General features: G+C 45.6%; 2 protein-coding genes and 1 pseudogene across 7 annotated transcripts in view; 2 read left to right on the top strand and 1 right to left on the bottom strand.

Moving 5' to 3' along the window:
* Positions 1 to 525, bottom strand: part of clcn6 (chloride channel 6) — a 72,735-nt gene extending 72,210 nt beyond the window's left edge. For all 3 annotated transcript variants that reach the window (XM_070860363.1, XM_070860364.1, XM_070860365.1), the window contains exon 1: positions 441 to 525. In XM_070860363.1, the coding sequence (XP_070716464.1) occupies positions 441 to 509 (69 nt within the window). In that variant the 5' untranslated portion in view covers positions 510 to 525. The remainder of the gene's footprint in view (positions 1 to 440) is intronic.
* Positions 109 to 26,658, top strand: mthfr (methylenetetrahydrofolate reductase (NAD(P)H)). Of its 4 annotated transcripts, none has more exons than XM_070860367.1 (13): positions 109 to 204; positions 1,082 to 1,190; positions 11,527 to 11,742; positions 13,744 to 13,982; positions 14,958 to 15,068; positions 15,162 to 15,355; positions 15,496 to 15,746; positions 16,107 to 16,241; positions 16,826 to 17,006; positions 23,290 to 23,472; positions 23,599 to 23,700; positions 24,871 to 24,990; positions 25,500 to 26,658. In XM_070860367.1, the coding sequence occupies exons 3-13, from the start codon at positions 11,537 to 11,539 to the stop codon at positions 25,752 to 25,754; spliced, it is 1,977 nt and encodes a 658-aa protein (XP_070716468.1). In that variant the 5' UTR covers positions 109 to 204; positions 1,082 to 1,190; positions 11,527 to 11,536; the 3' UTR covers positions 25,755 to 26,658. The 4 variants fall into 4 exon arrangements, with proteins under 4 accessions (XP_070716468.1, XP_070716470.1, XP_070716469.1 ...); XM_070860368.1 differs by lacking the exon at positions 109 to 204 and adding an exon at positions 591 to 929 and having other exon boundaries at positions 1,103 to 1,190; XM_070860366.1 differs by lacking the exon at positions 109 to 204 and adding an exon at positions 591 to 929.
* LOC139229394 (U2 spliceosomal RNA) lies at positions 10,002 to 10,180 on the top strand (annotated as a pseudogene).
* Positions 26,659 to 27,903: the final 1,245 nt, after the last annotated feature.

The raw sequence follows: 27,903 nt of genomic DNA, 5'->3' as shown, positions 1-27,903 counted from the left end.
TTACCCCTGTTGGAAAATGCATGTGTGGGCATGAGGGTTAGGACAATGTCAGGCTTCGCAGTGATGCGCCCCACAGTCGAACAACAGAATCAGACACTGGTGGGTGAGAGGGGAACAGGGCAAGAATGGTGGGTGAGAGGGGAACAGGGCAAGACAGATAGCAAGAAAATGGATAAATAGGGGCCGGGCGAAGGGAACGAACAGGTAAGAGAACTGGGGTGGAGAGGAGAGGAGGCGACAATGGTGACAGACATGAAAGGGCTGCGGGGGGCGCGGGCTGTGAGGCGCTGACACGGCCAGGAGATGAGAGCTTCTCCCCGGGACCGGCTCGCTGAGTGAGGGGGAGAGGGGCGGAACCGAGCCCGCAGCCGCTGGTAGACCCAGGAAAGCTAGCAGTGAGACAGCCCGGCCCGAGGCCCAGTCCCTGGTCCCCCGCTCACCAGCTCCTCCGGGCTGCGGCCCTCTATCTCCCCGCAGCAGCAGCACCGCGACCCTCGCCTGTTCGCCATCGCCGCCGCACGTGACCCCGCCCTCCCCCACGTGATTGCGTCAGCCACCCAAACACGCGTCACGTGCTTGGCACCTGCCAATCACCCAAGGGGCGGGACCCAGCGCTGCGAGCGCGTGCCCGTCATACGTCACCCGCGCCCTTCTGGATGAATGGATGGTGGAGGGCGCGGGAGCGCATTGGAAGTCCGGGTTAGGTCGCGCAGCTCCGCTTCTGTTGCCTCTGATCTAAAGTGTCGGTGTATTGGGGACCTGGGACCCGGGACCCGGGAAGCTGTCTGCTGGGGACCCGGGGAGCTGTCTGCTGAGGGCCCGGGACTCGGGGAGCTGACTGCTGGTGTTCGCTGGTTACGTGCTGCGGAGCAGGGGGCTGGTTGTCTGCTGGTGGCCGCCGCTGGCCGAGCCCATTCATTCAGCCCTGGGTGAGTCTGTCTCCTTTAATGAGACTGCGCAATTGACTCTGTGCCGGGAAAAGCGATGCGCCGGGAGAGTTTGTAAATTACTCGGAGGAACGGTGGAGTTGGGGATAAATGTGTCGACTCTCTGATATCACTGTTCTGATCCCGTTTTAAAGGAGGCGGTGATTTCATTCCAGCCAGCGGTGGTAGTGGCGGGAGACATTCGCGGATATCGGAATTAGGACAGTGTCGGCGTCTAGCGTTTCCAAGTCAACTATTCCACAGGTAGGTTAGCGTAAAGCTCCCGCTACACTGTCCATCAAACACTCCCAGGGTAGGTGCAGCGCGGTTAGATAGAGAGTAAAGCTCCCTCTACACTGTCCCCAAAATCTCCCAATTCCAATCTCTGATTTAGTGTTTTAGTGCCAGTGTAAATATTTCGGTTTGTAACTATGAAACTTTGAAATATTGTAAACAATGAGGATAGTAAGAGTTCAGGAGGATATGGACAGAATGAGCCGACATGTAGCAGATGGAATTTAATGCAGAGAAGTTTGAAGTGATACATTTTGGTAGGAAAAATGAGGGGAGACAATATAAACAAAATTGTAACATTTTAAAGGGGGTGCAGGAACAAAGAGACCAGGGAATGTATGTATACAAATCTTTGAAGGTAGCAGAGCCAGTTGAAAAGGCTGTTAAAAAGGCACACGGGAACCTAGGCTTTATAATCGAGGAACAAACCCGGGTGCTGCAAGATTATGTGACTCATTTCAATCAATGTAACACAAACAGATGATCTGGTCATTATTACATTGCTGTTTGTGGGAGCTTGCTGTGCGCAAATTGGCTTCCGCGTTTCCCACATTACAACAGTGACCACACACCAATTGGTTGTGAAAGGCGCTATATAAATGCAAGTCTGTTTTTCTCATGATCTGTACTTGTGGGGCTGAGTGTGAGTGTGCAACGGTTGGTGCAGTCTCAAACGCCTTCATTCAGACTCTGGGATTCAGCCCTACTCTTGGCGCTCTGTCCCGACAGGTGGTCAAGTTCACTCAAATCTGTTTCTGCAGCGAAGAATAGAGGTGAGTTAATCAGTGATGGGATTGGATCCCTTAAATCGGCTTGTCGTTCATTCCGCATACAATACGAGTCTGCCGCACTCCGAGCACGGAGTGATTAATGGTGTGTTGTCATAAATAGAACTACATGGAGCCTGCTGGTATCACTGAACTTTGTGTGCAATGTGAAATGCCTCCTGTGACAGTGGGCCGTGTGGCTCAGCCTCGGATGAGGCTGGGTCCCCCACAATCTCGGGTCGGGGTCGTAAATATTATAGATAATATTGTGTGGACCTAGTCATTAACATCAGAGCATCGCAACAGATGGAAGCCGAAACCTTAAAAATATGATTCCCCGTAAACCACACCGACATTTGTTTTGAGAAGGACGGAGTTGGGTTTAAACTCAAATGAAGTGGTCCGCTAACTGAACATCCACATTATAATTGCACGGCTGGCGGGGAAATGCCAGTTTATCGGCGCTAACCCGCACCTCGAGGCTTTTCGCTTCTCCAGTAATATTTCTCAGTTACTTTCACCAGTCTGTAACTTATATTAAAGTATTCGAGGCGTCAGACTGCCGTGTGTGAATACCGTTGTGTCGCATGTACCCATAATTGAGCACATTTCAAATACCGTTTGCAATTAAGGTAGTCAGTGTAGACTCATGTTCATCCTTGGCTGCTGGCTCAGACGGTCAATGTTACGATGGGTGGTTTAAATGTTTGGCTGCATCAGACCTTTTTCAATGGGAGATCGCTGCCCGGCTGTGGGGCTTGTTACTGGGACATAAAGAATTGGGAGCAGGAGTAGTCCATTCAATAAGATAATGGCTGATTTTCTACCTCAACTCCATTTTCCTGCACTATTCTCATATCCCTTGATTCCCTTAATATTCAAAAATCTAGAGATCTATCTCTGTCTAGACTTGACTATTCCAACACACACTCTCATTCTATCCGACATAAACTAGTGATCCAAAACCTGGCTGCCCATGTCCCAACTCGCATCAAGTCCCGTTCACCCATCACCCCTGTGCTCGCTGACCTATACTGGCTTCTGGTTAAGCAACGCCTCGATTTCAAAATTCTCATCCTTGTTTTAAAATCCCTCCATGGCCTCACCCCTCCCTGGCTCTGTAATCTCCTCCAGCCCCACGACCCCTGTGAGATGTCTTCGTTCCTCTAATTCTGCCCTCTTGAGCATCCCTGATTATAATCGCTCAACAATTGGTGGCCTTGCCTTCTGTTTCCTAGGCCCCAAGCTCTGGAACTCCCTGCCTAAACCTCTCCGCCTCTCTACCTCTCTTTCCTCCTTCAACACGCTCCTTAAAACATACCTCTTTGACAAAGCTTTTGGTCACCTACTGCGTCATTTAAAAAAATCTCATAATACTCCTGTGAAGCGCCTTGTGACGTTAAAGGTGCTATATAAATACAAGTTGTTGTTGAATATACTCATTGACTGAGCATCCCCCACTCTCTGGGGTAGAGAATTCCAAAGATTCACCACCCTCTGAGTGAAGACTTTTCTCCTCATCTTCGTCCTAAATGGCTGACCCCTTATTCTGAGACTGTGACCCCTGATTCTAGGCTCTCCAGTCAGAGGAAACCTCCTCCCTACATCTACCCTGTCAAGCCCTGTAAGAATTTTGTATGTTTCAGTGAGATCACCTCTCATTCTTCTAAACTCTAGAGAATATAGGGCTAGTCTACTCAATCTCTCCTCATGGGACAATTTCCCCATCCCAGGAATCAGTCTGGTGAACCTTCATTGCACTCCCTCTATGACCAGTGTATCCTTATATAAAGGATCATGTCCTGAGTGCCTGAATCCCCCGTGGGGCAAGAGTGGAGCCGGAGGGAGAAACATAGGGCTCGTTGTTTCCAGTAACTGATCCTACATTTTGAAGGATTCTGATACAGAATCAGAGGGAGAGATTAGTGTAGATGCCTTTGACATAGAAACATAGAAAACAGGTGCTGGAGTAGGCCATTCGGCCCTTTGAGCCTGCACCACCATTCAATAAGATCATGGCTGATCATTCACCTCAGTACCCCTTTCCTGCTTTCTCTCCATACCCCTTGATCCCTTTAGCCGTAAGGGCCATTTCTAACTCCCTCTTGACTATATCCAATGAACTGGCATCAACAACTCTCTGCGGTAGGGAATTCCATAGGTTAACAATTCTGAGTGAAGATGTTTCTCCTCCTCTCAGTCCTAAATGGCCTAGCCCTTATCCTAAGACTGTGTCCCATGGTTCTGGACTTCCCCAACATCGGGAACATTCTTCCCGCATCTAACCTGTCCCGTCCCGTCAGAATCTTATACGTTTCTATGAGATCCCCTCTCATCCTTCTAAACTCCAGTGAATACAAGCCCAGTTGATCTAGTCTCTCCTCATATGTCAGTCCAACCATCCCTGGAATCAGTCTTGTGAACCTTCGCTGCACACCCTCAATAGCAAGAATGTCCTTCCTCAGATTAGGAGACCAAAACTGAACACAATATTCCAGGTGAGGCCTCACCAAGGCTCTGTACAATTGTAGTAAGACCTCCCGGCCCCTATACTCAAATACCAGAGCTATGAAGGCCAACATGCCATTTGCCGTCTTCACTGCCTGCTGTACCTGCATGCCAACATTTAATGACTGATGAACCATGACACCCAGGTCTCGTTGCACCTCCCCTTTTCCTAATCTGCCGCCATTCAGATAATCTACCTTTGTGTTTTTGCCACCAAAGTGGATAACCTCACATTTATCCAAATTATGCTGCATCTGCCATGCATTTTCCCACTCACCTAACCTGTCCAAATCACCCTTCAGCCTCTTAGCAGCCTCTTCGCATCCTCCTCACAGCTCACACCACCACACAGTTTAGTGTCATCTGCAAACTTAGAGATATTACACTCAATTCCTTCATCCAAATCATTAATATATATTGTAAAGAGCTGGGGTCCCAGCACTGAGCCCTGCGGCACTCCACTAGGCACTGTTTCCCATTCCGAAAAGGACCTGTTTATCCCGACTCTGCTTCCTGTCTGCCAACCAATTCTCTATCCACGCCAGTACATTACCCCCAATACCATGTGCTTTAATTTTGCACACCAATCTCTTATGTGGGACCTTGTCAAAGGCCTTTTTGAAAGTCCAAGTACACCACATCCATTGGTTCTCCCTTGTCCACTCTACTAGTTACATCCTCAAAAAATTCCAGAAGATTTGTCGAGCTTGATTTCCCTTTCATAAATCCATGCTGACTGGGACTGATCCTGTCACTGCTTTCCAAATGCGCTGCTATTTCATCCTTAATAATTGATTCCAACATTTTCCCCACTACTGATATCAGGCTAACTGGTCTATAATTACCCGTTTTCTCTCTCCCTCCTTTTTTAAAAAGTGGTGTTACATTAGCTACCCTCCAGTCCATAGGAACTGATCCAGAGTCGATAGACTGTTGGAAAATGATCACCAATGCATCCACTATTTCTAGGGCCACTTCCTTAAGTACTCTGGGATGCAGACAATCAGGCCCCGGGGATTTATCAGCCTTCAATCCCATCAATTTCCCCAACACAATTTCCTGCCTAATAAGGATATCCTTCAGTTCCTCCTCCTCACTAGACCCTCAGTCCCCTAGTACTTCCGGAAGGTTATTTGTGTCTTCCTTCATCAAGACAGAACCAAAGTATTTGTTCAATTGGTCTGCCATTTCTTTGTTCCCCATTATAAATTCAACTGAATCCAATTGCAAGGGACCTATGTTTGTCGTCTTATCTTTTTCTCTTCACATATCTATAGAAGCTTTTGCAGTCAGTTTTTATGTTCCCAGCAAGCTTCCTCTCGTACTCTATTTTCCCCCTCCTAATTAAACCCTTTGTCCTCCTCTGCTGAATTCTAAATTTCTCCCAGTCCTCAGGTTTGCTGCTTTTTCTGGCCAATTTATATGCCTCTTCCTTGGATCTAACACTATCCTTTATTTCCCTCGTTAGCCACGGTTGAGCCACCTTCCCTGTTTTATTTTTACTCCAGACAGGGATGTACAATTGCTAAAGTTCATCCATGTGATCTATAAATGTTTGCCATTGCCTATCCACTGTCAACCCTTTAAGTATCATTTGCCGGTCTATTCTAGCCAATTCACGCCTCATGCTGTCGAAGTTGGCGTTCCTTAAGTTCAGGACTCTAGTTTCTGAATTAACTGTGTCACTCTCCATCTTAATAAAGAATTCTACCATATTATGGTCACTCTTCCCCAAGGGGCCTCGCACAACAAGATTGATAATTAGTCCTTTCTCATTACACATCACCCAGTCTAGGATGGCCAGCTCTCTAGTTGGTTCCTTAACATATTGGTCAAGAAAACCATCCCTAATACACTCCAGGAAATCATCCTCCACCGCATTGCTACCAGTTTGGTTGGCCCAATCAATATGTAGATTAAAGTCGCCCATGATAACTGTTGTACCTTTATTGCGCACACATCCCTTATTTCTTTTTTGATGCTGTCCCCAACCTCACTACTACTGTTTGATGGTCTGTACACAACTCCCACCGGCGTTTTCTGCCCTTTGGTATTCCGTAGCTCCACCCATACCAATTCCACATCATCCAAGCCAATGTTCTTCCTTACTATTGCCTTCATTTCCTCCTTAACCAGCAAAGCCACTCCGCCTCCTTTTCTTTTCTGTCTATCCTTCCTAAATGTTGAATACCCCTGGATGTTGAGTTCCCAGCCTTGGTCACCCTGGAGCCATGTCTCTGTGATGCCAATTACATCATATCCATTAACTGCTATCTGCGCAGTTAATTCGTCCACCTTATTCCGAATACTCCTCACCAAATAAGAACATAAGAAATAGGAGCAGGAGTAGGCCATTTGGCCCTTCAAGCCTACTCCACCATTCAATAAGATCATGGCTAATCTTCTACCTCAACTCCACCTGCCTGCACTTGATCCCCTGTCCCTTGATTCCCTTCATATCCCCAAATCTATCTATCTTAGTCTTGGGGAATAAAGAAATGGCAGACCAATTGAACAAGTACTTTGGTTTGGTATTCACTAAGGAGGACACAAACAACCTTCCGAATGTAAAAGGGGTCAGAGGGTCTAGTAAGAAGGAGGAACTGAGGGAAATTGATGGGATTGAAGGCCGATAAATCCCCAGGGCCTGATGGACTGCATCCCAGAGTATTTAAGGAGGTGGCCTTGGAAATAGCGGATGCATTGACAGTCATTTTCCAACATTCCATAGACTCTGGATCAGTTCCTTGGAGTGGAGGGTAGCCAATGTAACCCCACTTTTTAAAAAAGGAGGGAGAGAAAAAACAGGGAATTATAGACCGGTCAGCCTGACATAGGTAGTGGGTAAAATGATGGAATCAATTATTAAGGATGTCATAGCAGTGCATTTGGAAAGAGGTGACATGATAGGTCCAAGTCAACATGGATTTGTGAAAGGGAAATCATGTTTGACAAATCTTCTGGAATTTTTTGAGGATATTTCCAGTAGAGTGGACAAGGGAGAACCAGTTGATGTGGTGTATTTGGGCTTTCAGAAAGCTTTCAACAAGGTCCCACACAAGAGATTAATGTGCAAAGTTAAAGCACATGGGATTGGGGGTAGTGTGCTGACGTGGATTGAGAACTGGTTGGCAAACAGGAAGCAAAGAGTAGGAGTAAATGGGTACTTTTCAGAATGGCAGGCAGTGACTAGTGAGGTACCGCAAGGTTCTGTGCTGGGGCCCCAGCTGTTTACACTGTACATTAATGATTTAGACGAGGGGATTAAATGTAGTATCTCCAAATTTGCAGATGACACTAAGTTGGGTGGCAGCGTGAGCTGCGAGGAGGATGCTATGAGGCTGCAGAGTGACTTGGATAGGTTAGGTGAGTGGGAAAATGCATGGCAGATGAAGTATAATGTGGATAAATGTGAGGTTATCCACTTTGGTGGTAAAAACAGAGAGACAGACTATTATCTGAATGGTGACAGATTAGGAAAAGGGGAGGTGCAACGAGACCTGGGTGGCATGGTACATCAGTCATTGAAGGTTGGCATGCTGGTACAGCAGGCGGTTAAGAAAGCAAATGGCATGTTGGCCTTCATTGCTAGGGGATTTGAGTACGGGGCAGGGAGGTGTTACTACAGTTGTACAGGGCCTTGGTGAGGCCACACCTGGAATATTGTGTACAGTTTTGATCTCCTAACTTGAGGAAGGACATTCTTGCTATTGAGGGAGTGCAGCGAAGGTTCACCAGACTGATTCCCGGGATGGCGGGACTGACATATCAAGAAAGACTGGATCAACTGGGCTTGTATTCACTGGAGTTCAGAAGAATGAGAGGGGATCTCGTAGAAATGTTTAAAATTCTGACGGGTTTAGACAGGTTAGATGCAGGAAGAATGTTCCCAATGTTGGGGAAGTCCAGAACCAGGGGTCACAGTCTAAGGATAAGGGGTAAGCCATTTAGGACCGAGATGAGGAGAAACTTCTTCACCCAGAGAGTGGTGAACCTGTGGAATTCTCTACCACAGAAAGTTGTTGAGGCCAATTCACTAAATAAATTCAAAAAGGAGTTAGATGTAGTCCTTAATACTAGGGGGGGGGGGGGGGCGGTCAAGGGGTATGGCGAGAAAGCAGTAATGGGGTACTGAAGTTGCATGTTCAGCCATGAACTCATTGAATGGCGGAGCAGGCTCGAAGGGCCGAATGGCCTACGCCTGCACCTATTTTCTATGTTTCTATGAATATACTCGGAGACTGAGCATCCACAACTCTGAGATAGAGAATTCCAAGGTTTCACACCCTTTGAGTGAAGACATTTCTCCTCATCTCAGTCCTAAATGGCCGACCCTTTATTCTGAGACTGTGACCCCCAAGTTCTAGACTCTTCAGTCAGAGGAAACATCCTCCCTGCATCTACCCTGTCAAGCCCTGTAAGAATTTTGTTTGTTTCAATGAGATCACCTCTTATTCTTCTAAACTCTAGAGAATATAGGCCTAGTCTACTCAATCTCTCCTCATGGGACAATCGCCCCATTCCAGGAATCAGTCTGGTAAGCCTTTGTTGCACTCCCTCTATGGCAAATATATCTTTCCTTGGGTAAGGAGACCAAAACTCTACACAATACTTCAGGTGTGGTCTCACCAGGGCCCTATATAATTGCAGTAAGTTGTCTTTACTGTTATACTCAAATCTTCTTGTAATAGCCATTTGCTTTCTTAATTGCTTGCTATACTTGCATGTTAACTTTCAGTGATTTGTGCACAAGGACAGCCAGGGCCCTCTGAACACCAACATTTCCCAATCTCTCTACATTTAAAAAAAATACTCTGCTTTTCTATTTTTCCTACCAAAGTGGATAACTTCACATTGCTTCACATTATATTCAATTTATCATGTTCTTGCCCATTAACCTAGCCTCTATATATCCCCTTGAAGCCTCTTTGCATCCTCCTCACAACTTACATTCCCACCTAGCTTTGTATCATCAGCAAACTTGGATATATTACATTTGGTCCCCTCATCTAAAACATTGACATAGATTGTGAATAGAAGTAGCAAGCCAACCAACAGCACTTTTATTTAGCACTTTTCTGGAACAGTGCTGGTACCAGAAACATTGCAAAACCAAGATTCGGATCCTCCTTAAATCAGGACTGAGCCTCTGTCATCATAGCTCAGTTTGTAACATTCCTTCCTCTTGAGTCAGCATGTTGTGGGTTTAAATCCCAGAAGTAAAGCACAAAATCTAGGCTGACACTCCAGTGCAGTACTTTGGGATGAGGCCTTAAACCAAAGCCTCCTTTAGTGGTTCAGCTGGATGTTAAAGATCTGGATGGTTTTTTTTATTGTGATATTTGATCTCTCTGGCAGATACTGCAAGGCACCATTTGTCGCCCTTAGAAAGTACAGGCTTAACAGCTGACCTTGCAGTGTGGGCCTGGAGTCATATGTAGGCTATACCAGTGATCTGGTAGGTTCTTTTCACTGAAGGGCATTACTACAATAACAACTTGCATCTATCGCTTCTCGGCCTATTGGCTAAGATCAAGTGTAGTATCTGTTCTTATCAGTTTAATATCCCCTATGGGGACATGATATTGAATTGATTTTTGGACAGGGAGCTGGATCAGGGGCATGCCCCGTCCACTCCATGCACCGACCTGGTATTGCAATATTTCCAGGAACGGTGCAACTTCCTTTTGGCCTAAGATCAAATGTATTGGCGCAAAGTGATCTTTGGCGTTAGAGTTGATCTGGAAAGAAATTGGACATTTTAAAAAAAACTTGCATTTCTGCAGCACTAATGTAAAGAAATGTCACTGAGGTGTCATTAAAAAAATAGACCCAGCATCAAATAAGGAGATATTAGGAGGGGTCACCAAAAGCCTAGTCAAAGAGGTGTTTTTTTTTCAGGAGGTCTTGAAGGAGGGGAGGGATGTTGAGGGTTTTAAGGAGGATATTGCTGAGCATAGAGCCTAGGCAGCTAAAGGCATGGCTAGTAATGGTGTGCTGATGGGACAAGGACGCACAAGAGGGCAGTTTCAGAGGAACCGAGCGTTTGGGTGGGTTGTAGGGCTGGAGGAGGTTCGAGATGGGAATAAAGAGGCCACATGAGATGACAAGGTCGATGGGTTAACTATGAATGTGGATCAGAGAATTTATATAGAGGGAGAGATTTGTGGAGGACCGTGAATTCAGTGGGGAGAAAACAAGGGGAGTTAAGATGTCGAGATCAAAATCACTAAGGATGAGCAGTCACTCCGTGCTGATGCTGAACCAGCTGTTTATGAATAATCCAGCAACTTTTCATGATTAATCTTCTGGTGTCAGCCCACAAATTAACACATTTATCGAATTCAATTTTACAACTTGCGCAGGTATCAATCCCACAACCTCTGGGTTGTGAGTTCAGGATATCTTAAATGTTCTTCCCTCAATCTATACCATCAGAAACACTCCAAGTTGTTGATTGTGGGACTTGCTACCCAACTGAGAGCCTTTCCAAATGGATTGTGAAGTACTCTGGGGCGCTTCGAGGACCCGATGAGGCCCATGTGTAAATATAAGTACTATTTAGGAGAGGGGACTGAATGGTGACCTGGATGTTGCTGGCACAGTTCAGCAGTGGTACAGCCCCAGCACTCGCCAGCAAGGAGGTCTGGCGAGGCTCCACTGGGAAGTTACCCTGGATTACAGATCTTGAAACCAGGCGATGTGTGGAAGGTCTTGTCAGCTGATCAACAATAACCAGAGTCGCTTCCGACGGAGATTGGGAGCTTCTAGCTTTTAGATTCTGTCCTGGCGAATCTTGGCTCCTGCCCAAATTGTGAGTTATGGAAGTTGGGAAAAGGGCAGGTGCAAATTCGTTACTGGCTAACAGACACATGGGTGGGGGAGAGAGCAAAGAGCTCCCGAACCTTAACCATTAGAAAATGCAGCGGCCTCGACATCATCAAATCAGTTTTGGGCCATTCCCTCATAGCGCGTGTTGGGTGGAATCTGCAGTTCCAATTCATTCAAATGTTGAACTTTTCTGCTTGCAGGTAACCAGTGATGGTAAACAAAGAGCAAAGCGGCAGCGGGCGGCCGTCCAAGTCGGACGATCGTTCCAACAATAGTTCCCACAGTTCCACTCCCGGACCCGACTCCGACCGACTCCAGGAAAAGATGCGCAGGCGTATTGAATCGGGAGACAAATGGTTCTCTTTGGAGTTTTTCCCTCCACGAACCGCGAGTGGTGCCGTTAATCTGATCTCCAGGTGAGGTTGGGAATACTGAGCAGCGATGCATGGCCGGGTGCACTGACGCCCAGCGGCAGGATGGGGTTGCTGGGCTCCATTGACTGGGTTAGTGGCACTGTTGAGGTGGAGAGGAGCTGACGAGCATTTTAAAGTGGGGGAGGGAATGAGGAGAAAGACTGTTTTATAAAGTAAATAGTCCCCCAAACTGGATTTCACAAGTTGTTCTGTCGGTGGGTGTTGGTTAGTCTCAGTAATCACAGCCTTGCTTAGAACTAAACATAACCCTTACTGCGTTATTCAGATCGGCCTGCTTTTGTTTGCTGGCAACAAGAGTGTGTGATTTAGAGGATTACATGACTTACTGGATTATTATATAGTCATATTGTTGAAAGCAGTGGGATGACTGCAGCACTTCTGAAATGATAGACTGTTGGTGTGGAATGGGTGCGGCGTGGGGCTGGGCGCAGTGTGAGTGGGCGGGCGCAGTATGCCGATGCCGGAGCGGGCGCGGTGTACTGGAAGCTGGTGCTACTCTATTGCCTCATTACTCCCCACGATGCAAATTTCCATCCACTCAGGGAAATCAGGAACAGATCTATCTGCAAGAAACTAGCTGGAGTGGAATAGCAGAAGCTCAGGGACAAGTTCTTCAGGCGGTGACAAATGCACGACCCAAAGGAAAGCTGAAAGGTGTTCGAGATGTAGAAATATAGAAAATAGTTGCAGAAATAGGCCATTCGGCCTCTCGAGCCTGCACCACCATTCAATAAGATCATGGCTGATCCTTCACCTCAGTACCCCTTTCCTGCTTTCTCTCCATACCCCTTGATCCCTTTAGCCTTAAGGGCCATATCTAACTCCCTCTTGAATATATCAAATGAACTGGCATCTTCAACTCTCTGTGTGGTAGGGAATTCCACAGGTTAACAACTCAGTGAAAAGTTTCTCCTCCTCTCAGTCCTAAATGGCTTACCTCTTATCCTTAGACTGTATCCCCTGGTTCTGGACTTCCCCAATATCAGGAACATTCTTCCCGCATCTAACCTGTCCAGTCTCGTTAGAATTTTATATGTTTCTATGAGATCCCCTCATCCTTCTAAACTCCAGTGAATACAGGCCCAGTCGATCCAGTCTCTCCTCATATCAGTCTAGCCATCCCGGGAATCAGTCTGGTGAACCTTCGCTGTACTCCCTCAATAGCAAGAACGTCCTTCCTCAGATTAGGAGACTAAAACTGAACACAATATTCCAAGTGAGGCCTCACCAAGGCCTTGTACAACTGCAGTAAGACTTCCCTGCTCCTATACTCAAATCCTCTCGCTATGAAGGCCTACATACCATTTGTCTTCTTCACCGCCTGCTGTACCTGCATGCCAACTTTCAATGACTGATGTAACATGACACCCAGGTCTCGTTGTACCTCCCCTTTTCCTAATCTGTCACCATTAGATAATATTCTGCCTTCGTGTTTTTGCCCCCGGTACAGCGGGATGTTCCGGAGAGTATGTCAATGTCCCGGAATAAATGTGGTTAGAATCAAGGAACCAGGCTGGTTTGATACTAACTGAATCCTGCGTCCTCCCATTATCATCAAAATAAATGCATCGAGCACAAGGTGGCCACGTGGTTCTCGCTGACTGCCCAACTCTCTCTGCTGTGTAGTTGTGGCTGGTTTAATACTCGCAGTCATTTTTTAAGTTCTCCTGTCAAGGTTCCCTCCTCTGAAGGTACGGACCTGGGCTGGGTCCAGTTCCAAAGATCCTGGCCTTTCCTGAAAGTGACGGTTCTCGCTGAGTTACAAATCCTTCAGTCCTTTACCAACATACAACTGCCAGCCGCATTGCTACTCCAGCCCCAGTGCAGATCAGCTAACCTGGCACAGACTAAGTGTCTTCTTGATTTGTGTGGCTCACTGGTTAAACTTGCTTAACCATTGGATTGGCCAAACTCTGGATTTGATTCGATTTGTACAATGAGAGATGTCTTGCAGGTTTCTGACCATGGCCTTTGTTTGGTTAGGTTTGACCATTTGGCTGCCGGTGGGCCGCTCTTCATTGATGTGACCTGGCATCCTGCTGGGGATCCAGGCTCCAACAAAGAGACTTCCTCCATGACCATAGCCAGCACAGCAGTAAATTACTGCGGCCTGGAGACATTGCTGCATATAACCTGCTGTAACCAGACCAAGGATCAGATCACACAGCACCTGCAGAAGGCTCGTAGTCTGGGGCTGAAAAACATACTCGCACTCCGTGGTGGTGAGATATTGATCAGTGTTCTGCTTCCAACCTCCTTTTACGTGTTTATCTCTTTTCCTGCCCTCGCCCAGTTCCTGCTTCATGCCTCTGAGTTCAGTGTGTGGATAAATCCACTCCATCCTTGATCATCCGCCTCAATTATAATATCCATAGACATAAGGAGGATGATGAGCTGAAGGAACTTAAATTCATGTTGAGAATCAAAGGACCATTGGGCAAGTCTCTCTTGTTCTATCACAGGAATGTCCACATGGCACATTCTTGGTGCCGCGAGGTACACAAAGTTTAAATCTGAAGTTGTTTTTCTATTGGGTTTCTTGGGGTTCAACATTAGTGAATCTGGCAAGCTTACACCGATTACCACTGGGCTCAAAAACTACCCATTAAAACCAACGCCCAAGAATCCAACTCAGGCCAACATGGAAACCATCCAATGATCCAATAAATCTATATACCTCAGGTTGCTGAAATTAACAGATTTAAAATATATTCACCATGAGCCAACAATACCAAGAATGACCCTTTTCAACAACTTTCAAACAGGACTATTCAACAAGTAAGAAATATAAACACAAATGTAACTGAGGTTCCTGAGCTTGGGTACTTCACACTGGCAGTCTCCTCAGCTTTCCAAGAGATTATCCTAGTACGTCTAAATAAGTATTTAAAATAACATGGTGGGAGGGAGAGGAGGGGCAAAGATGCGTGTCATCCCTATTGACCTGAAATACTGGCACCTTCCTGTACATAACATCACAGTAAAACAGATTGGTGCAGGGATGAGGGAGAATCTATAAGCCATTCTCAACCCATCAACCTCGCATTGAATAATTTGAATGTGGTACAATCTATTCTATACTTTTCCACATTATCCAGGCTGGGGACAGGGAGGCAAGACTGAAATGGTGGGAGGTGCTGTTCAGTGCTCTGATGGGATGTGTGAGCCTCTAACGGAGGCTGTTTGTTATTTTGCAGATCCCATGGGTGATGAGTGGAAGACTGAAGAAGGAGGATTCAATTATGCCAGTGATTTGGTCAAACACATTCGCTGCGAGTTTAAGAATTACTTTGACATCTGTGTCGCTGGTAAGCTCAGCTCTGCAAACCCAGTTTCTTTGCATCCTGTGCTCTATATCTTAAACCAGGCAAGGTGCTGATTTCAATCTTATTTCCTTGCAGGTTACCCAACGGGGCACCCAGAGAGCGGTAGTTACGAGGAGGATCTCAGACACCTAAAGGCAAAGGTAGATGCCGGCTCAGACTTTATCATCACCCAACTCTTCTTCAGACCTGAAACCTTTATTGCATTTTTGAAGGACTGTCGTGCAATCGGAATTACTTGTCCTATTCTTCCAGGAATCTTTCCCATTCAGGTACGTATGAACAGAGGCCTGGAGGCATCCCTGATTCCAGGCCAAGTGAGCATCCTATAGGGAAAGAATACACCTTTCTCCTTGTACTGGTGTAGTTCAGATTATTGACCTCCATCTCATTTTCCCTTATCCTGTGGCAGGGGTATCACTCATTGCGACAGCTGGTCAAACTCTCCAAGCTACAGGTACCACAGAAAATCAAAGACATCATTGACCCAATCAAGGATAATGATGCTGCTATTAGGAATTATGGTATTGACTTGGCCACTGACATGTGCAAGGTTCTGCTAGAATCGGGGCTGGTGCCAGGGCTCCACTTCTACACCCTGAACCGAGAGGTGGCAACCATGGAGATTCTGAAACGACTCGGACTATGGACCGAGGACCCAAGGTGGGTTTGAACAGATAATATAACTATGTGCACAAGTACATGATCTCTGCAATTTGCTAGACCAGGGCAAGCAGAAATCTTAATGATACTAGCTGGCCAATTAACGTCATTTTGTTTAAATTCTGGATGTATCTGCCCTTCCGTTGTTGATTAACTTGTATCACTAGATTGGTGTAGGACATGATATTACTTAATCCCAGAAAGGAGATTATTGGTTTATAGTGGTGTACTGTAACTGTAACCTATGAGTCCAGGAATTAAACATTTGAATATTTCCCAGCTTTATACCATTCTTTTAGGAAGCAGTCATGGAGTCGGATGTGTCTAACCTTTTAATAATCTTTCTCTCACCTCCTTCAGACGAGCCTTGCCGTGGACCATCAGTGCCAATCCGAAGCGAAAGATCGAGGATGTCCGACCAATATTCTGGGCTTCGAGGCAGAAGAGTTACATCTACAGAACCCAGGATTGGGATGAATTTCCCAATGGAAGATGGTACAATCTTAAATCATTACTGGTGTTTAGACCATGAACTTGTTATGTAAAGGTGCAGCATGAGAGAAGCTCATCACAGTTGTAAGTTTACAATTGCAAATGTTTGGCTTGATACTAGTGTTGCCAGTTTGGTTTCATTAGTGTGATGTGTGTGGAATTTTCGCACTGTATCCATTTCAACTATGGAAAAATACCCAGGAGCACAATTCTCAAGTCCTTCCAAACTTGGGTTGTGTGTGGAGCGAGCGTTTTGAGCTGTGTAAAGCCAGTTGAAGTGCTGGTGGTTACAGGTCTTACATCATCAATTTGAGGGGATAAATATGGATATTCCATATTTATGTGTTTAGCCAATACATTAAAATATATTGGCTAAAGTGTAGATTTATTTTCTCTCTTGTATATTGGTACCAAGTCACTAAAGAGACCCAATGGCAACACTAGAGTTTGTTTAATTTCCCGAGCCCCTAAAGCTTGCAAACAATTGTAGAGATATTTACGGATAAAATCAAGTTGAACTCTATTGGCGGCTTTGCCCTAAACTAGTCGATCAGTGTCTAGATTCCGTGTGATTTTATATGTTTTAGGGGGAACTCTTCATCTCCTGCATTTGGTGAGCTGAATGATTACTATCTCTTCTATCTGAACAATAACTGTCCCAAGGAGGAGCTGTTGAAGATGTGGGGGGAGGAGCTGGTAGATGAAGAAAGCATCTTTGAGGTCTTCACGGCGTATATCACTGGACAACCCAACAGCAATAGGAAAAAGGTAATAGAATTATGGTGACGAAGTAAAACTGTGCAAAGAAGTTGCTGTAATATTTATTGTAACTAATTCATAAGACAAGAGTCAAGTTCCCAGTCCTGTAGTAGTTTATGGAAACTTAACTTGAAATTAAGAATGTCATTTAATGTTCATTTCTGATTTGCCCAATTCAGTGTTTAGATACAGCTGCTATCAGGTGAAGTTAGAGTATGGGAGAATGAGGATTGAGGCTTGAAATCTTCAAACGGGTGTCATTGCTGATCATCAAGCTATTTCAATATTTGCGCGCTCTTGACATTTATGTCCTATAAATGTAAATATATATAGAATTGTCGAAGTCCAGAACCTTCAGTGCAAGCCTTGGGGTTTCTGTTCCACTCAGGCCTCCATTGAGTTAGTTGGTATTTCAGAAAGCTGCAATCTTCCTGTACAACACACTTTTTTCCAATTTAAGCAGCACCATATGTCAAACTGGTATTAGCAACGGTTTTTGAGATTTTCTTCTTCCCAGCAAGGGCTCAAGCAACATCCACAGCAGTGATCGTCACTCTTCAGTACTGTGATTCCTCATCCCTCTGACTTGTAACAACATGCCAGATGACCTGGTCTGACCTGATCTTCAGGTTGGGGATCTAAATCCAAAATTATTGAATTGAATTATCTTAGATATCTGGATAAATGAGAGCTTTCCCCCTGTGTGCTAAAGAATTTCAGGATAAAGGTACTTTTTTTTTCTGGCCATTATATCTGACAATTGTTCAGTAAACTTGTTTTTGAATTTGAGAATCTACAGAAGAACCAATTCGAATGAAACACACACTGGATTTTGTGACCTTATGGCAAATGTTTTCTGACTATCTTCCAAAAAGAAAGCAGTAGCGATCGCCCAACAGTGACTTGCTCATGACTCAATGTTACTCTCTAACCGCCCCCACCTAACCCCGGAAATGGAACATGCAGCTAGTGAACTGGCACAACTTGTCCAGCTGAAGTAAACCACTTTGGGCCTGGCAGCCTCTGGCTTGGAGTCCAGGGCTCAAGTGCTTCGACAATCTATATTAACAACTTGGAAGAAGGGACCGAGTGTAATCTAGCCAAGTTTGCTGACAATACAAAGATGGGAGGAAAAGCAATGTGTGAGGACACAAAAAATCTTCGTGAGTGGGCAAAAATTTGGAAAGTGTGAGGTCATGCACTTTGGCAGAAAAAAATCAAAGAGAAAGTTATTATTTAAATGGAGAAAGATTGCAAAGTGCTGCAGTATAGCGGGACCTTGGAGTACTTGTGCATGAAACCCAAAAAGATAGCATGCAGGTACAGCAAGTGATTAGGAAGGTCAATGGAATCTTGGCCTTTATTACAAAGGGGATGGGGTATAAAAACAGGGAAGTCTTGCTACCGTTATACACGGTATTGGTGAGGCCACACCTGGAATACTGTGTGCAAGTTTGCTTTCCATATTTACGAAAGGATATACTTGCTTTGGAGGCAGTTCAGAGAACGTTCACTAGGTTGATTCCGGAGAGGAGGGGGTTGACTTATGAGGAAAGCTTGAGTAGGTTGGGCCTCTAGTTATTGGAATTCAGAAGAATGAGAGGTGATCTTATCGAAACGTATAAGATTATGAGGGGGCTTGACAAGGTGAATGCAGAGAGGATGTTTCCACTGATAGAGGAGACTAGAACTAGAGGGCATAATCTTAAAATAAGGGGCCACCCATTTAAAACTGAGACCAGGATAAATTTCTTCTGAGGGTTGTGAATCTGTGGAATTCACTGCCTCAGAGAGCTGTGGAAGCTGGGACATTGAATAAATTTAAGACAGAAATAGATAGTTTCTTAAACGATAAGGGAATAAGGGGTTACAGAGAGCGGGCAGCGAAGTGCACCCGAGTCCATGATCGGATCAGCCACGATCGTATTAAATGGCGGAGCAGGCTCGAGGGTCTGTATGGCCTACTCCTGCTCCTATTTCTTATGTTCTTACATAAGAACATAAGAATTAGGAACAGGAGTAGGCCATCTAGCCCCTCGAGCCTGCTCCGCCATTCAACAAGATCATGGCTGATCTGGCCGTGGACTCAGCTCCACTTGCCCGTCCGCTCCCCATAACCCTTAATTCCCTTATTGGTTAAAAATCTATCTATCTATCTGTGACTTGAATACATTCAATGACCTAGCCTCAACTACTTCCTTGGGCAGAGAATTCCACAGATTCACAACCCTCTGGGAGAAGAAATTCCTTCTCAACTCGGTTTTAAATTGGCTCCCCCGTATTTTGAGGCTGTGCCCCCTAGTTCTAGTCTCGCCGACCAGTGGAAACAACCTCTCTGCCTCAAACTTGTCTATCCCTTTCATGATTTTAAATGTTTCGATAAGATCACCCCTCATCCTTCTGAACTCCGAGTAAAGACCCAGTCTACTCAATCTATCATCATAAGGTAACTCCCTCATCTCCAGAATCAGCCTAGTGAATCGTCTCTGTACCCCCTCCAAAGCTAGTATATCCTTCCTTAATTAAGGTGACCAAAACTGCACGCAGTACTCCAGGTGCGGCCTCACCAATACCCTATACAGTTGCAGCAGGACCTCCCTGCTTTTGTACTCCATCCCTCTCGCAATGAAGGCCAACATTCCATTCGCCTTCCTGATTACCTGCTGCACATGCAAACTAACTTTTTGGGATTCATGCACAAGGAGCCCCAAATAATATTCCCTTTTACTGTTTTTTTTTTTTCCCCCAAGGTGGATGACCTCACACTTTCCAACAATGTATTCCATCTGCCAAACCTTAGCCCATTCGCTTAACCTATCTAAATCTCTTTGCAGCCTCTCTGTGTCCTCTACACAACCCGCTTTCCCACTATTCTTTGTGTCATCTGCAAATTTTGTTACACTACACTCTGTCCCCTCTTCCAGGTTATCTATGTATACTGTAAACCGTTGTGGTCCCAGCACCGATCCCTGTGGCACACCACTAACCACCGATTTCCAACCCAAAAAGGACCCATTTATCCCGACTCTCTGCTTTCTGTGAGCCAGCCAATTCTCTATCCATGCTAATACATTTCCACTGACCCCATGTACCTTTATCTTCTGCAGTAACCTTTTGTGTGGCACCTTATCGAATGCCTTTTGAAAATCTAAATACACCACATCCATCGGTACACCTCTATCCACCATGCTCGTTATATCCTCAAAGAATTCCAGTAAATTAGTTAAACATGATTTCCCCTTCATGAATCCATGCTGCGTCTGCTTGATTGCATTATTCCTATCTAGATGTCCCGCTATTTCTTCCTTAATGATAGTTTCAAGCATTTTCCCCACTACAGATGTTAAACTAATCGGCCTATAGTTACCTGCCTTTTCTCTGCCTCCTTTTTTAAACAGAGGCGTTACATTAGCTGCTTTCCAATCTGTTGGTACCTCCCCAGAGTCCAGAGAATTTTGGTAAATTATAACCAATGCATCTGCTATAACTTCCGCCATCTTTTAATACCCTGGGATGCATTTCATCAGCACCTTGAGTCCCATTAGCCTGTCCAGCACTACCCCCCCCTAGTGATAGTGATTATCTCAAGGTCCTCCCTTCCCACATTCCTGTGACCAGCAATTTTTGGCATGGTTTTTGTGTCTTCCACTGTGAAGACCGAAGCAAAATAATTGTTTAAGGTCTCAGCCATTTCCACATTTCCCAATATTAAATCCCCCTTCTCATCTTCTAAGGGACCAACATTTACTTTAGTCACTCTTTTCCATTTGATATATCTGTAAAAGCTTTTACTATCCGTTTTTATGTTTTGTGCAAGTTTACCTTCGTAATCTATCTTTCCTTTCTTTATTGCTTTCTCAGTCATTCTTTGCTGTTGTTTAAAATTTTCCCAATCTTCTATTTTCCCACTAACCTTGGCCACCTTATATGCATTGGTTTTTAATTTGATACTCTCCTTTATTTCCTTGGTTATCCACGGCTGGTTATCCCTTCTCTTGCCGCCCTTCTTTTTCACTGGAATATATTTTTGTTGAGCACTATGAAAGAGCTCCTTAAAAGTCCTCCACTGTTCCTCAATTGTGCCACCGTTTAGTCTGTGTTTCCAGTCTACTTTAGCGAACTCTGCCCTCATCCCACTGTAGTCCCCATTGTTTAAGCATAGTACGCTCGTTTGAGACACTACTTCCTCACCCTCAATCTGTATTACAAATTCAACCATACTGTGATCACTCATTCCGAGAGGATCTTTTACTAGGAGATCGTTTATTATTCCTGTCTCATTACACAGGACCAGATCGAAGATAGCTTGCTCCCTTGTAGGTTCTATAACATACTGTTCTAAGAAACAATCCCGTATGCATTCTATGAATTCCTCCTCAAGCTACCCCGTGCGATTTGATTTGACCAATCGACATGTAGGTTAAAATCCCCCATGATTTCACATGCCTCCATTATTCCCTTGATTATTGCCCGCCCCACCGTGAAGTTATTATTTGGGGGCCTATAGACTACGCCTACCAGTGACTTTTTCCCCTTACTATCTCTAATCTCCACCCACAATGATTCAATATTTTGTTCATTAGAGCCAATATCGTCTCTCACAACTGCCCTGATATCATCCTTTATTAACAGAGCTACCCCACCTCCTTTCCCTTCTTGTCTATCTTTCCAAATCGTCAGATACCCCTGTATGTTTAATTCCCAGTCTTGGCCACCCTGCAACCACGTTTCTGTAATGGCCACGAAATCATACCCATTTGTAATGATTTGTGCCGTCAACTCATTTACTTTATTTTGAATGCTGCGTGCGTTTAGGTAGAGTGTTTTAATACTAGTTTTTAAACCATGATTTTTAGTTTTGACCCCTCCTGCAGCCCTTTTATATTCAGTGGCCCTTTTTGTTTTTTGCCTTGAGTTTCTCTGCCCTCCACTATTACTCATGTCCTTTCTGTCTTTTGCTTTTGTCTCCTTTTTGTTTCCCTCTGTCTCCCTGCATTGGTTCCCATCCCCCTGCCATATTAGTTTAACTCCTCCCCAACAGCACTAGCAAACACTCCCCCTAGGACATTGGTTCCGGTCCTGCCTAGGTGCAGACCGTCCAGTTTGTACTGGTCCCACCTCCCCCAGAACTGGTTCCAATGCCTCAGGAATTTGAATCCCTCCCTGCTGCACCACTGCTCAAGCCACGTATTCATCTGAGCTATCCTGCGATTCCTACTCTGACTAGCACGTGGCACTGGTAGCAATCCTGAGATTACTACTTTTGAGGTCCTACGTTTTAATTTGGCTCCTAGCTCCTTAAATTCATCTCGTAGGACCTCATCCCTTTTTTTTACCTATATCGTTGGTACCAATGTGCACCACGACAACTGGCTGTTCACCCTCCCTTTTCAGAATGTCCTGCACCCGCTCCGAGACATCCTTGACCCTTGCACCAGGGAGGCAACATACCATCCTGGAGTCTCGGTTGCGGCCGCAGAAACTCCTATCTATTCCCCTAACAATCAAATCCCCTATCACTATCGCTCTCCCACTCTTTTTCCTGCCCTCCTGTGCAGCAGAGCCAGCCACGGTGCCATGAACTTGGCTGCTGCTGCCCTCCCCTGATGAGTCATCCCCCTCAACAGTACTCAAAACGGTGTATCTGTTTTGCAGGGGACCCCTGCACTACCTTCCTTGCACTGCTCTTCCTGCTGGTCTTCCATTCCCTAGCTGGCTGTAGACCCTTCACCTGCGATAAGACCAACTCACTACACGTGCTACTCACGTCATTCTCAGCATCGTGCACGCTCCAGAGTGAATCCACCCTCCGCTCCAATTCCGCAACGCGGTCCGTCAGGAGCTGGAGGCGGATACACTTCCCGCACACTTAGTCGTCAGGGACACCGGAAGTGTCCGAGTTCCCACATGGTACAGGAAGAGCATATCACGTGACCGAGCTCTCCTGCCATGACTTAACCCTTAGATACACTTAAATTGGCAACAACAATGCTAAAGTTTACTCACTGATATAGAAGAGAAAAAATAAAAACTACTCACCAATCACTTACCTCCTTGGCTGTGACGTCACCTTTCTGTTTCTTTCTCCTTTTTTGCCTTCTCCCTGTAGCTGCACTGGCTGGGCCTTTATAGGCCTCTCGCCGACCCCGGAACTCATGCCTCAGTGATGCACCTCCTCATGCTGCTCCTGACTGCCGCCGCGTTGGGCCTTTATAGGCCTCTCGCCAACCCCGTAACAACCAAGCCAGCCCCATTTTTAAATGGATGTAACTTCTGGTTTGTGTATTCTCAGGTGACCTGTCTGCCCTGGAATGATGAATCTCTGGCACCAGAAACATCCCTGATGAAAGAGGAACTGGAGAAGGTGAATCGGATGGGAATTCTCACTATAAACTCCCAGCCCAACATCAACGCTAAGTCATCAACTGACCCCATTGTGGGCTGGGGGCCAGAGGGAGGCTATGTATTCCAGAAGGTGAGAGTAACGAGAACCTACTGGGGGTTTAGAACTCCCTGATTTGGAATCTAGGGCAATTGAGGATAGGCCATTAGGGAACTTATGTCTTTGCCCTGTGCCTGAATTTTGCTCTTCCTGTTCCAGGCCTACCTTGAGTTTTTTACATCCTCTGAAAATATATCTGCTCTACTCAAAGTTCTGAAGAAATACAAAACACGAGTGAACTACCAGATTGTAAATGTGAAGGTGAGGACACATCAGTCATGGGTGGGATTGCGAATCCTCCAGTAAAACAGAAAACTGAGTTTCACTTGCACTGTAACGAAAGGTGTTAGAAGTAAGGTGAAGAGTTCCTCTCTGTCTATCTCTAGTCTGTTCTTTTGTTTCTTGTTCAGTTGTAGGTTGCTAGGGATTCACTGATGCCTGTTACCTTTCATCAGGAGACTGAACATGGATTTTCTAACTCTGTAGGGGCTGGGGTCACATTAATTTTTTGGAAGAGTTGTTGGCTAGAAGCCAACATATATTCACCCCAACCTCAGACCTGCATTTAAAAGGATGCTGTCTGTGCGCTAACACTTCCTATAGTCAATGTGGCAACACCTGCAAGGTCTGCAGGCTGGAATGAAGAAGTCCGCTAGCTGCATTTCTCAGTCGTGCATAACTGCTTATCTCAACTGTACACCTCTGTGGTTTATCGCAGGATGGGATAGGCAATGGAACTCTTCGTGATGGGTATGTTGCAGGGTCTGATCAGCAGTGACCCTCTGACGGGTGTACCGCAGGGTGGGATCAGCAGTGAGACTGACTGGTGTACCGCAGGGTGGGATCAGCAGTGAGACTCTGACGGGCGTCTCACAGGGTGGGACAATCTCTCCTCAATGCTGACACTGCTACAGGTGACCATCTCCAGCTTCAACATGGCTGGGGCTCGGATGGAAAGAGCTGTTGTGAGGGGGCTTTACTGCCTTCTGAACTCCTACATAGGGGACTGGAATGGCCCCAGGGAGACCCCAGTAGTCAGGGCATGGCTGCAGGGTGATATGACCAGCCCCTCTAGTCTTCCACTCAGATGATAACTGCAAACAAGCATTTGACCCAGCAAAAGGAGGCTGACAGCTCCCTCAGTGCCAAGAGGCCCCCACTGAGACCCAGCAACAAGCCTGACTTGCATCTGCCACTGGAGGAGCAGCGAGAAGCAGCCTCCCGTTAGGTTCTGCAGCATGCAAGCTCAGCAAGGAGACTAAATGGGCAACAATCCACTTGATGGAACACAAGCAGGTTGATTTTCAGACCGAGTTACTCAAATCATGTATTGTCCTTGTATTCAACCTAATATGGGCACAAGTGAGAAATTGCAGCTGTTTTCAGCACTGATTCACAAATTAACCTTGAACCTTTTCTAACCTGTTGTAGGGTGAAAATATAAATAATGCCTTTGACCTGCAGCCGATTGCAGTTACGTGGGGAATCTTCCCTGGACGTGAGATAATTCAGCCCACAGTGGTTGATCCCATCAGCTTCATGTACTGGAAGGTAATGAGAATCAAACCTTGTGTAGAATAAAATACTATAAACTCCTGAGTGGCTTTGTAAAGAAGTGACAGTAGATAATTTTTGTAACTGTTCCATGTCCTTCCCCCGCAATGGGTCTGAACAAATCAATCTCAGTCCTCCCGCCTGTATGTGTGGCAGCTCCCAACATGTTGCTCTGGGATTCCTGTTTGCTACTTAGAGATGGTCAACTATTCAAAGGCATGTTACAGTCCCTTCCATTCAAATTAATATCCCAGTGTACAGACTGCTTTATCTGACTTGAAAGGGAGAAATACATTTGGTCTGTTGAGAGGAATAGCCTGTGTGTGTGTGTGTGTGTGTGTGTGGTGAGGGGTGGGGGGGAAGAGGGAAGAAAGAGAACAATAGTATGTGTGTGTGGGTGGGGTGGGCGGGGCAGTCTGTGAGTATGTGGGGGGAGGGGGGGTGATAGTCTGTGTGGGGAGAGTGGAAAACAATCTGTAGACTCTAATGCTGTGATTTGTTCTCAGGATGAAGCCTTTGCCCTATGGATTGAACGATGGGCGAAATTATACCCGACAGGATCGCCCTCTCGGCAGATAATTCAGGATGTTCATGACCACTATTACCTGGTCAATCTTGTGGACAATGACTTTCCATTTGAGAACTGTCTCTGGCAGGTTATTGATGACCTCTTCAAGTTAAAAGCATCTGAAAAGACTCGTGGTTCTCCAGCTTGTGACCTGCCTGTAGAACCTGGAGATCACACTGTGCAGGACAGCTAGCAATATCAACAGGGTCCTAACCTTCTACAACAGCAGCTAGACTTTGCATAGGAGGAACACCTCATCCCAGCCTCCTGTGGGCTAACCAGAATGTTTCTGATGGAGTGGAATGGATTTTTAATGTAGTGGTTGGCGCTGTGATTCTTGTGACTTTGATGCATTGTGAACTTGGTGTTTTCACAGCTCTTTGAGTGCAAGCACTGGGTTGAGAGATCATTGTTCAGGTTGAGCTAGTTAATGGGAAGATTATCCGTTTATTATTTCTGTATTCCTGTAATTTCATGGAGCTGCTTGGGATCTGGTCATGTGACAAATGGCTATTATTCATGTGGAGTCTTGGTAGGACCAGGCAGGGAAAGGGAATCACACCTCAAGCCCAATAGCCAGAGGTGTGTTGTCTAGCAGACACTGGACTAATCAGACCAGGAATGCTGTGTGCTTGTGTCTCTCTGCTCCCCTTCAGCACACATCTGGCAGTGATAGACACCAGTCTGTCTTTGTAGTAGCCAGAAATGCTGCTCTTAAGAAGTAATCTCACTCCGAGAGCAAAAGGGATAGGGAATGGACGGTTGACACAGGCAGTAAAGGCATGTTTCCTGGGGTAATGGGATGATGTGCCCTACAGTCCCTCTTTGCCATTACTGGGCCCTCTCCTTTCATTGCACCAGATGAATCTGAGCTGGTGCCTCGCTATAACTGTGTAGTGCAGAGTTCAGTGGTGAGGTTAGGAGTTGGGGCAGTAGATGAGAAGTTTAAGAGTAACAAAAACTTCTACAAAGTCCAAGTGGCAGAAACTTTTATACAGCTGGTGATTTGCAGTCTTGGGTAATTCTGATCTCCTCCGGTTTTCAAACTTGTCTCGCTTTGAAATGTGGTAGAAACTATTAAAATACTTGATGTCTTTTCCTGCAGTGACCATGTGTTGAAATTTTAGGTATCCATCTATTGATTAATGTCATGGTGAAGTATATAAGCCGAGACGTGGTAAAGATCTGTAGTTACTGAGATCTATCCAAGGGTCAGCATAAGTACAAATATAAAGTTCAGTAATGTTTCTTTTTGTAGATTTTATCCCATGGGCTGGGACAATGAGAACAATCGGAGCAGCTCCCGGGCATGTGGACAGCTCAGGCTTGGGGAATTGCAGAATCTGGTTTCCCAGAGCCCGTGCTATGGAACGTGGCTGGAGGTGAAAAAAGCTTGTTTTCTGGTTAATGTGGAGTGATTGAATATTCAGGGCACTTATAAAGTGTCAGCTTGGCTCAATAGTCACTCCCCTCCTCCGGCAAGAGCTTGCAGGTTTCCAATCTGCAGGACAAGGGGCATGCTGCTGGATGTGTTGTCTTTCTGCGGCCCTACCACCTCCCAACCTTTACAGGTGGATGTAAAAGATCCCATGCCACTATTTGAAGAATAGCAGGGGTGTTCTCCCAGGTATCCTGGCCAATATTTATCCCTCAACCAACATCGCTAAAACAGAGTACCTGGTCATTTATCTCATTGCTGTTTGTGGGACCTTACAGTGCACAAATTGGCTGCTATATTTCCCCACCTGTCCAGAGCTGCCTCATGCAGTATTTGTATTATGTTACCTATCTGCTGAAACAAGGCAGCAGCAATTTAATAAACATTCACTTCCACACTGCAACTTGATTCAGGGGTGCCTTGAAGGTATTGCTCCTGTATTTCCATTTTGCATTGGCTCACAGTAACACTCAGTTCAGTTATCCTATGGATATATGAAAAAGGGTAAGTAAAGATTAGCTGATCCATCAAGTCTACCCTGTCCTGACTGGTTCAACCTCTGCCCACCATCACTTGCCACCCCTACAATCTCCTGGGAGAGGAAATAACCTTAGGTCAATTTAGGAGAAACTCCAGGAGATCAGTAACAGTGACAAAGTCTCAGTCAACCACCTACAGTTTATATAGATATCTCGACCACTCTCCACTCATCCATCTCCCATCGGAGTGCCGCAGCAAACCTGCAGTCACTCTGAGATGGCAACTTGCTCTAGAGGTCGATTACCTCAGATCTAACCTAGTTCTATGCTTAAGTAACTTGCACTTTTGTCTCTTGGTCCTCCCCAACCTATTGAGCTCGAATAGCCTGTCTACTTGGACCTAGTATTATCCTCATTTATTTTAA

The sequence above is a fragment of the Pristiophorus japonicus genome, chromosome 18 (genome assembly GCF_044704955.1).
Source record: "Pristiophorus japonicus isolate sPriJap1 chromosome 18, sPriJap1.hap1, whole genome shotgun sequence".
NCBI classification, from domain to species: Eukaryota; Metazoa; Chordata; class Chondrichthyes; family Pristiophoridae; genus Pristiophorus; species Pristiophorus japonicus.
This window is presented reverse-complemented; position numbering and strand designations above follow the sequence as displayed.